General features: G+C 31.3%; 1 protein-coding gene and 1 long non-coding RNA gene across 3 annotated transcripts; both read right to left on the bottom strand.

Annotated features, from left to right (window-relative positions):
* Nucleotides 1-193: 193 nt before the first annotated feature.
* Nucleotides 194-5,136, bottom strand: LOC108450365 (tRNA(His) guanylyltransferase 1-like). Of its 2 annotated transcripts, none has more exons than XM_017747950.2 (13): nucleotides 4,185-5,136; nucleotides 3,980-4,111; nucleotides 3,852-3,896; nucleotides 3,557-3,726; nucleotides 3,363-3,451; nucleotides 2,910-3,017; nucleotides 2,202-2,458; nucleotides 1,508-1,639; nucleotides 1,379-1,423; nucleotides 1,067-1,236; nucleotides 878-963; nucleotides 497-604; nucleotides 194-402 (listed from the first exon to the last, which is right to left on the bottom strand). In XM_017747950.2, the coding sequence occupies exons 1-13, from the start codon at nucleotides 4,286-4,288 to the stop codon at nucleotides 274-276; spliced, it is 1,575 nt and encodes a 524-aa protein (XP_017603439.1). In that variant the 5' UTR covers nucleotides 4,289-5,136; the 3' UTR covers nucleotides 194-273. The 2 variants fall into 2 exon arrangements, with proteins under 2 accessions (XP_017603439.1, XP_052884308.1); XM_053028348.1 differs by having other exon boundaries at nucleotides 4,189-5,135.
* A 3,519-nt stretch (nucleotides 5,137-8,655) lies between these two features.
* On the bottom strand, nucleotides 8,656-10,916 carry LOC128292846 (uncharacterized). Its single transcript, XR_008282797.1, has 3 exons — nucleotides 10,801-10,916; nucleotides 10,280-10,355; nucleotides 8,656-8,966 (listed from the first exon to the last, which is right to left on the bottom strand). It is a non-coding gene; the product is annotated as an uncharacterized LOC128292846 (long non-coding RNA).
* Between the last annotated feature and the right edge of the window lie 51 nt (nucleotides 10,917-10,967).

Raw genomic sequence — 10,967 nt, 5'->3', positions numbered from 1 at the left:
CCCTTTTTTCTTCTTTTTCCTTATTTAGCTGCAGGAATCAACGTGCTATTGCTTAAAACAAAGCAAAAGGTAGTTTATTACATCTTTTATACCTGATTGCTTGTGTGTATATCATTAATATGGCTTGGAGTCCCTGCCAAAGTTATGTTCCTTATTTCCAACGTCTAATGACAAATAAGATAAATGAGATCAATTAAAATAATGGCAATTGGTTTCTTTTTAAAAGCAAAGAAAAACAAGACTGCCTTAAATCTATGGAGCATCTGGGAGCCTTTAATTCAATATGCTTGGATGTGCTTCCCAGAAGCTCTGCTCAATTATATTACAATGTTCTGTAACTATTTTAGTTTCTATTTTCTCAACAGAGGAAGCATCATTCTCTAGCAGTGTGGGGTTTTCTCTCTGCACAAAAACCAAATAGAAAACCAGATATCATCAGTAAAATGTATGCAGTAAAATATTCGGAATAACACTACACAAATGGTGGAGAAGCAACCTTGACCCGGAAAATGGAAGAGCCCTGCCGGAACATCAGTGGCAATGTGTTGTAGTTGATACCAAACTCTTTAAGCAACAATTCGTTTTTTTCACATGCTTGAGTGCCCTGCGATTGCAGAATGGGAGTGGTTGAGATACCAAGGACATGACATTGTTCACCATATCCTATTATAATTTTATGTAGGACAAACAGCATTCTATGTGACTGTAAATATATGAACACCTTTACAGCAAACAAATTTCAACAGACGCTCTGTTACAAACTGAAGAATAGTCTTTAGCAAAATATGACGGAATTTAAATGAGTGGAAAACTACTATGCAAGCTTGCCGCACAAGTGAGCTAGAACTGAATAAACATATTGTGACCAAAAAGAGACCTTCAGGTAATTTTGAGCTTCGCTTTTGCTTTTTCCCGACTTAACAAGACTCCAGAAACAGGTATTGTACTGATTATTGATATGACCTACATCCAAAAATGTAAAAAAGCCAGATTATGATAAGTGGTATTACTCTAGCAACCCCTACACTTTACCAGGGGAAGAAACAATTTCGTTAAAGAGACTCACAATCAACTTGTCTCCAAGCCAGATAATCTTGTAGTATTTCATTTGATGGATAACAAACCGCTCGTCCATCGAAAGATGGAGGGTACTTCAACTCTTTCTTCCAGAAGACATCTTTCCATTTCATTACATACATCGAAGAGAAAAAGGATACAATGGCAGAAACAATTTTGCTGCCACAAATGATATTATCCAAATTTAGTTGAAAGGCATGTCAGAAAAGAAAATTTAAAGGTAAGATATCAAGGCGTGAGTAGTAGTCCATAAGCATCATGCACAGAAGTTGACAATTCAGAAAAATGGAGGACTGCAAACCTAGCTCGCCTTTGATAGAGCTGAGAATCCTTCTTCAAAACAAAGCTGAAAATAATAACAAACTTAAAATGATTTACTTAAGCAGGTAAACAGAAACTTGTAAACAAACAGTATAAACACACATGTTACCTGTACTCGTCACTAACTCCATAACAGAAAACAATATCATGGAACTCTTCTAACACAGCCACCGCACATAAATTCATAAGATCCAGAGCCTGCTTATCATTAGGCTTATTGAATTCATGAACATCAGCAAATCTACCAAAAGCACCGAAAAAGGTTAACTTTGAAAGCACCCGGGCACGAAATCAAACAAACTTTTGTTCATCAAATAGGTCATATGCCACAACATCCCTCCTTTTCCAAAAGAATTCAACATTTTCAAGTAAAATCGTTTGAAGGCAATGGAAGAAACATTTAACTCAGTAGATGCAGCATCAAGAAATAAAAAAGTAGAAAAGTAGACCTGTGACCTGAACCCAAAAACCTGACCCCCGATCCAAACTCAACCTGACCTGGTTTAACCAAAAAAGTCAACAAACCAACCCGCCCAACCCAAACCCCAAAAATAACCTGAACCAGAATGACCCAAACCCGGCATGACTAAAACCTGAAACAACCCAAATTCAAGTATCAAACTCAAATGAAAAATCCAAAATGACCCAAAAACGAAAAAAACCCAAGCTCGAAATGATTTGAACGAAAACGACCCAAATCTGAAATAACCCAAAAAAATTAAAACCCTAATTGACCCGACCAAATAGGCCCAACCCTTCCAATTCACAGGTCTACACAAAAAGCTTTACCTGTTTTGCATTACCTGTGAAAATGGCAGCCATCTATTCTAATTACAATCCAAGTAGATGGCATCAGCTTGCTCTCAAACAGAAAGGATCTGATGTAATCAGGGTTTGTTTTGAAACAATCCTCAGAGAAATTTCCCAGCTCTTTAAGAAGACTTGCATGTGCATTCCAAAATCTTCTCCCAGCTATATTTTCCGAGCGGAAAATACCTGCCTTTCTCCGCAACCTCTTCACTGGAGTTCCATCTTCATTGTACTTTACAATATATTCCACCTCGACAAAGTAAAGAAGATAACATTTGTTGACAAATAAAGATATGATATGTCAAAGAACAAAATGAATAAGGGGGAAAAAGACGACAGACCAACTCAATTTACATTCTCTCTACCAAGGTGCTGTTCACTAGAAAACTTGATACAAAATTTCAGACAAAAGACATTGCTATACTGTAAGGTTTTGTCTTAAGAGGCATAACATCTCAAGCCTGTCCCAAGCTAATAGCATCATTTTATTGATCTATATCTCAAAATGCTACCGAAAGCTACAAGTACTTTGGTTATTTCCACATCCAGGCATGCCCTTTCAAAATACATGATCATTGATTCAGATAAGACTGGAACATGCTCTGTAAGGGCATTCTGATTAAGGCCAAATAACTTAGGACTAAACAATGAGCTTTTAGAATACCTTAGACCATGTTCTATACAAAAGTGTAGAACAGTACCTCAGTCTTGAAAATACAAGTTCCTTGACGAAACAATGCAAGAGTATCATTGTAGTTAATACCAAACTGTTGATGGAGAAGTTCATTTCTATCTTGTTCTTTAGCATACTGCAGAGTCAACAGGTACAAAGCATAAGAACATCCAACCATACATAATTTGAAAACTAAAAGGACCTCTGATTATGAAGGAGAGTCTACAACTAAGCAGTTCACCAGTGATCAATTAGAAGGACACATCAAGTATCAACAGGTATCCTGAAGGAAACAACACATACATGAAAGGACATTTTTTTTCCTTAAAAGAAATAGAAATATTGAAATTAATATCAAGAGCTGCACTGTCCATAAACTAGTGCGCTTATAGCAGAGAAAGGGGAAATGTGAAAACATATAGGGGCGTATACACCCCAAAGGTACACATACATGAAGACTCATACATTAGCAGTTTAGGACCTTTAAAATTTCTTGTGCTTCCATTTCTGTTTTTCCACCTTTTTTCACAAGCTCCCAAAAACAAGTATTATACTGATTTTGAACATGACCTGCCAAAACACACAAAAATCATTTAATAGATTCCAACTGATGCATATTGATCGCAAAAGTTTTCATTTTTATAGGAGTTTTATAGGTGGAATATCATCACTTACAATCTCTTTGTCTCCATGCAAGATATGCTTGAAGAATCTCTAGTGATGCACAGCATACAATTTGTGAAAGAAACGAGGGTGGGTACCTCAATTCCTTAAGGGGAAAGAATTCTTTCCATTTTGTGACATATACAGAAGTAAAGAATGACACAATAACGGAGGATATCTTGCTGCGCATTCATAGCCAAATTGAGAAGGCTCAACAATTCAGTCAATTTTTCAAAAACAAATGAACATCACCTAAACATGTAAAGAATTATTAGAGAAAATTCTGAATAGGAAAAATAAAAGAAACCTGCTTCGCCTCTGGTAGAATTTTGATGTCTTCTTCAAAACAAAACTGGACAAAAGAAATAAAATCAAAGAAGATACCAAAATAAAGTTCTAAATAACAGATGAATAACAAACTAAAGATACGATTACCTGTACTCATCGCCATATCCATAAGAAAAGACAATATCAGGATACTCCTCTAAAACAGCCATTGCACATTGGTTCATCAAATTTAAGGCTTTCTCGTCATTCGGCTTCTCAAACTCATGAACTTCAGAAAATCTACCAAAAATAAAAGAAGAAAAATAAATCAGGGGTCAATATGAATGGGTCTACTTTACGTAAATTTATTTACCTACGAAAATCGCGCCCGTCGATATGAACGACGATCAGATTGGGAGGCATTACTTCGTCTTCAACCTCGAATGACTTAACGTATTCGTATTTGCTATTTGCCATTCTCTGAAATTACTGCCTTCTCTCACCGGAAAATGATCAAGCACTTGGTGTCCAATGTTCAGAGGCTGTAGAATGGAAGACAAGCCTTCGAAGTGTTAAGTATTTCAGGAATTTTAACCCCTTTACCTCAAGGACTCGTCAGGAACAGGGCTATCAAATGGTAGACGGCGAAACCTATCAGGATTAAAAGATCGTATACTTTAACGATGCCCTCTATCGGCGAGAGTTCGACGGATTACTTTTGCCATGTCAGTCACAAGAAGAAGTTCGGCAAGCCTGGCAGAAAGTAAATGCTTTGCTAATAGTGGGTTGCTGGGTTGGTTTTGCTCTCTACCTTCTCACAGGGGAGTGGAAACAAGAGAGGTCAACTGGAGTGGAAGCCAAACAACGGAGCCGAGAATCTATGATCGATCCAAAGAGCCACTGATAGATACGCTTATTAGCATAGGGATGGCGCACTTTTTCAAAAATTCTTTACATATATTATCTGGGTCTGGGTCTAACTATGATTCAAAGTCCAGCCCGCAAAAGGTATTAAAGGGAGCTTTCAGCGTAAAAGAAACACTCGTCATAACAATCTATTTGAATCAACTCAAACTTTTCTAAAAATTCAGCCCATTAAAATCAAGCTAATCTCTTTTTTTTAAGCCGAAATAGCAACCTTAAATAACCGAGAAGATACAAACAAAAGCGATCAAGGAGCCAGGAGGGCAAACCTGAGCTAACAGGTACACCCAATCCACCATTACCCTAAAGCTCATCCTCTTGAAAAATAATAGAATTGTTAGACAAAACTGTGTTGATTAAATTCAATTTTTTATTTTTAATCAACAAAATTTGAAACCCAGCACGATAATCAAACTTAGTCAAATCTAACCGGATGAATTAAAAAATTCATAACTGCATACCGATTAAAATAAAAATTAATCAAATCTTATTAGTTATTTGGTTATATGTTTTTGTTACTATTAAACTAAAATGGATAAATCTCAAAACTATACAATACATGAATTATGATTTAATGTGTAATTGTATATATAAACTTTAATTTTGTATAATTTTATACATAAAATTTTGATTTTATCCAATTCTTGTAAATTATTAACACAATTATTGATATAACATCATTTTATGTTCATACATAAATAAGATGTATTTGTTTTTTAAACGTATATGCTTAAATTAAAATTAAAGTTTTAACTATACATGTGAACCAAAGTTAGAATTTCGTGTGTATAATTGCACCAATTTTAAGTTAATTTATACAATTGCACATTAAATCAAATTTTATATATAATTTTGAGATTTAATCCAATTAAAAATTATCAAATTTAAAATAGTTATGAATTAATAATTGCATACATATTTTATTTTCATTTATTAAAATAAAATGAATAATGTCGATTAATATGAAATTTAAGCCAAATAAGTACATTTCAACTAACTCTTTCTTTCTTTTCCTTTTTTCTTTTTTTTTTTATAAAAGGAATTTAGATAGATTACAGAATTGTTCTCAAAATGGGAGCTACGAAAATCTCTTCTAAAATAAGTGAAAATATAGACTCAAGTGGTTGATCTAACTTAGATCCATGGAGAAGTATGGAAATGAACGATGTGAAGATTTCACCTCTTCAAAAACTTAAAAAATAAGGCTTACCTAAAAAAGCTTCACTTGAGTTTGCCGTCATGAATTTTTTCGAAATGCAGTTCGATGATCATGGCATCTTTCTTCCCGTCCATCTTCTTAAACGAGTGAACTAACTTCATGCATAATGATTATATTATCCAAAACTTATCTTTTGGGTAAGAAACTTCCTTAGAAGAGAGATATGAATGTCAGAAGTAGTCTAATTCGCTTCACCATGACCTTTGTGATGATTTTATAAGTTGTGTTGCAAAGGCTTTTATTAATGATTGCACACTTTTTTTTCCTTAACTTATATATTTTCCCCAGCTTCGCCTGGGTAAACCTTTTTCATTTTTTTTCTTAAAATTATTTTTTGGTGAATTTTTCTTAATTTTCTTTTAAATAATAATAACATATATCAAAAGTAATTAATATCAATAATAAAAACATTAATAAATTTCATTTAAACATATCTTTTATCATTTGTAACGCATATACATCATTTTCGATAAATATGTAATCATTGATTAAATTAAATTAATATTCTATTTTTATAAATAAAAACATCAAATTTTCTATCAAAACAAATGACAAATGATTATGGTAGGCCTAAATCGTTAATCGTTTTATATCAAATAATGGTTATGGTCTCTTTACTATGTTTAAATTTAAATTTTAGTACATATTCTTTAATTTGATATAATTTGATTTTTCTACATAATGTCATTAGTTGGTTGAAATAATTGATATGTAGCACTCCCTACTCGTATTCGTCATCGGAATAGGGTACGAGGCATTATCAGAGCTTATCGAATCATTATTAATTAGGGGAAAAAGTAAAACAAAGTAAACATGGAATATTTAATAAATTCGTATAACATGGTAATTAACTTACTGCTTCTCTATATTCAACATAATTATGTAAAACATAATTATTCGAATTGATCATAAGCCCTAATGCCTATTCTTATCACATTGTTAGTCATATAATCAATATAAGTTTCAAGAAACATGTATGTGCTCAACTTTCATTAAATTTCTCATATGCATGTACTTTTACACATCATTTATTCACATAACTTATAACAATCATATCTATGTATTTTAAATACGCTTTCATAACAATTTGTCTTGATTTCAGACTATCTCGCATTGGAGCTTTACTCATCAAATCATTTGAAATACTATCTTTATACAAATAGTACACTTGAGTTGCACAATTCTATAATTATAAACGAACACATTTATAAAATATATTCCATGTTCATATATCATAGTCTCATGTCTCCATATATCAAATATATAATCATCATTTTCTTGTGTTTTAGATAAATACATATAACCATACATAAGCATGCCATTCACTATTTCTTTCTATCTAACACAATTTCAAATGATAGATTCATGTGAATGAGCAATAATAACCATGAAAATACTTACCACATCCTTTCACACATGTTCCACTTATAACATATTTTTTTTAAATTTGGCTTGACATTTACTAAGCAATATCGGATATTCATTTATCAGGTAATATCAAATATTCAAATTATTATTTAACATATATAACATTTAATTCAAACATGTATTTATAACATTTTTTATTTTAACAAAGTTTAACATTTACCAAATATAATCGAGCATGTGATCAATTGATGCATAAGTCACTCACATATTTTCCTCCTTCTCCTCTCCATTTCACATCCTTAATGTATATAACACGCTTATAAGTAACATTATCTATAGTTTCATTATTTACTTATATTTGTATTCCAAAGCTGTCTACTTGTGTCCTAGTCACTAAATTATTTTTAACTTGAGCTATGGAGCTCCAAATTTAGATCCGCTAATTTTTCCTGAAATTAGACTTACATACCTTCTTACCATTAAATTTTCAGAATTTTTGGTTCAGCCAATAAGTACAGTTTATTCTTTAAAGTCACAATTGTTCTGCTGTCTGATAGTTCCGACCCTTCTTCACTAAAAATTAATTATCTCCTCGTACGGGATTCAAATAATATTCTCGTTTGTTTCTCTTAAAAATAGACTCATTCAGGATTCTAAACATATAAATTTTAGTCCCTAATTATTTTTTCAATTTTTTATGATTTTCTAAAGTCAGAATAGGAGAACCCGAAATCATTCTGACCTTACCTCACAAAATTTATTATATCTCATGATTTACAATTCCTTGCGTACATCGTTTCTTCTATAAGAAACTAGATTCAATAAGTTTTAATTTCATATTTTATTTATCCTCTCATTCGATTTCTACAATTTTTGGTGATTTTTTAAAGTTAGACTACTGCTGCTGTCCAAAACAGTTTTAATGCAAAATGTTGATTTTCATTTTACCCCAAATTTCACAGTTCATACAATTCAGTCCTTACTCAATTAACCACTCAATTGAGTTAATTTTTCTCAATTAATAATTTAGTCTATCATTTTAAACTATTTCATAACCCCTGAAAATCAGAACTTTAGTACTAGATCTTAATTTTAAACTCTTCCATAATTAGGTCCTAAAATCAATTTCCATCAATTTTATTTGATAAAATTATCATATATCAAAATTAATTCATCATATTCTTCTAGCACTCATCCATAGAAATTTTTAAAAATTAGCCATGGAATCAAAAACTAATGACATAGTAAGTTGGACTGTAACGACCCCTAACCCCATACCGTCGCTGGAACAGGGTTATGAGATATTACCAATCAGTACAGTACAATACCGACATTAATTAAATATAAACGTTCAGACTCATCATAATTTTAAGATGACGTCCCTTTAATGGGCCCTCGCGGTCCAATATGAACAGTAAAATCAATTCGGGACTAAATGAGAATTACTACGAATTTTTCTTTCAATTTTCAAATTCATACTATATACCATTGCCAACCATAATTTACTTATTTTATCAACACTTTCACAACCTAAATGACTCTCATAAGACATCCAAGGTACAGGTCATTACCAATACTTAACATACTTTACCTTATTGAATTCGGGATCGGCCTGGGATGCTGATTCAATGGTCTAGCCTTAACCTGCGCACGGAAACAAACCGTACACTGAGTATACACTCTGTGGTATTTCTATAATCCGAACACTTAAACAATTATAAAACATATTAATTTAAATATATTGAACTTTTCAAACTCAATGAGTATTCAAACATTCACTTTTCAACCAATGTTTTGGTCTTTAAATTCAAAATCATTTATTATTTTTCAATAGCAATTAATCAATCAGTAATATCCATTAACGTATCAGAACAATTATTTATTTAGAAATAGTCAGTTATTCGGTAACAATCAATTATTCAATAATAATCAGTTATTCAGTATCAATCAATTGATCGGTTACCCAGTAACAGTCAATTATTCAGTAAAAATCAAATATATTGTAACAATTAAATTATTCAGTAATAGACGATCTTTCCAGTTCCTTTATCTACCCCGATTAACATGACTCGGACCTTGACGGATACACGGATCCAACCAACACACCAGTACGGTACATAGTGCCTCATCGGCCGAAGCAGTAACAGTAACAGTACGGTACACGGAGTACCTCATCAGAACAAATCTAGAATAGTAACAGTACGGTACACAGAGTACCTCATAGGAACAAATCCAAAACATAATAATAGTAATATAATAAAGAATAATATCTTACACACAAAGTGCGAAACGAAACAAGATATGATGAGTCGGCACATAAGTGCCTGATCAGTAAGCCGGCAAAACCCGTACTCTTCTATATCTTATGGCATGCCAACTATATCCGACTAGCCCGACTAGTTAATAGGGTATTTATTTCACTTTTTAGTTTTCAATTAATTTATATTTTAATTAATTAACTATATAGTTTCAATTCAATATAATTCCATTCACTTTTCACTAATAAATATCCAATTTCACAATAATCACAATTTTCTATCAATTTCATCACACTTCCAACTACATAATATAACAAATATTTATTATTCAATTTCCACATCAATATTCATTTCAATTCAAACATTCATATATATTCATAAATCAATTCAATATAAATTTATCACATACTAAATCAATTCATTTCAATTATAAAGACACAATACAAATAATTCAAATCTTATTTATCATAACATTTATCTAAAATTCAATTATCATAATTGCACAATATCTCATTCACACACACATATATATATATTTATAATATATAATTCAATTTAATTCAATCAATATAAATTCATCACATACCAAATTAATCCATTTCCATTATAAACACAATAATTCTCACTTCAACATTTATTAATTGCATTGAATAAAAATATAACAATTAATAACTAGGTTCGGATTATAGAAATACAAACCGTATTTTCTCGAGCTAACTCTCGTTGTCTTTGCCATTTTTCCTTACTTAGCCGAAATTTCCCGAGACAACGTTAGCTATGGGAATTAAAACAATTCATATTCGTTAATTCACTATTAATTTATATCTAATTAATACAATTTATATTCAATTTCTACTTTAATTTCAATTTAATCTTAACTAAATTCACTTACCTTTTCTATATCAATTCATACTTCATTTCTATTCAAATTTTATCCAAACTCGTACTTAACTATAAAATTTCCAGCATATTTTCCTAATTTTGAAATTTCATCAATTTAGTCCCTACAACATAAAACTTATGAATTACTTTACAATTCAATCCTTATTTCATTTCTAACTTGAATTTCTATCAATTTAACCCCTAATTCATCTTTTTATTCAACATGAACAATATTTAGAAATCTAATAACTTTCAAAATATTAACTTAATTTCATCAAATATTTGTTCTAAAGCTTTTAAAACATCAAAACTAAATAAAAAGGACTAAACTAACTTACCTATTAAACTTTAAAGCTTCAAACCTTGAATTTTCCCTTTTCTTTCTTTCCTTTCCTTTCCTTCCCCTCTCCACGTTTGCCTATTCTGTTACTTTTCTGTTTTTTCTTTTTAGTTTTGTTATATATATATATATATATATATATATAATATAATAACATTATAAATA

The sequence above is a fragment of the Gossypium arboreum genome, chromosome 5 (assembly GCF_025698485.1).
Source record: "Gossypium arboreum isolate Shixiya-1 chromosome 5, ASM2569848v2, whole genome shotgun sequence".
In the NCBI taxonomy this organism is placed as follows: Eukaryota; Viridiplantae; Streptophyta; class Magnoliopsida; order Malvales; family Malvaceae; genus Gossypium; species Gossypium arboreum.
The sequence above is the reverse complement of the archived record's forward strand: the minus strand, read 5'-3'. Positions and strand labels throughout refer to the sequence as shown.

Excerpts from the sequence above, each read along its gene's own strand:
- LOC108450365 (XM_017747950.2), bottom strand. The coding sequence starts at position 4,288 with ATGGCAAATAGCAAATACGAATACGTTAAGTCATTCGAGGTTGAAGAC. Across the intron at positions 1,237-1,378 it reads CTCTATCAAAGGCGAGCTAG|CAAAATTGTTTCTGCCATTG; the intron begins GTTTGCAGTCCT and ends CATTTGTGGCAG. Across the intron at positions 964-1,066 it reads GGCTTGGAGACAAGTTGATT|GTCATATCAATAATCAGTAC; the intron begins GTGAGTCTCTTT and ends TTTTGGATGTAG.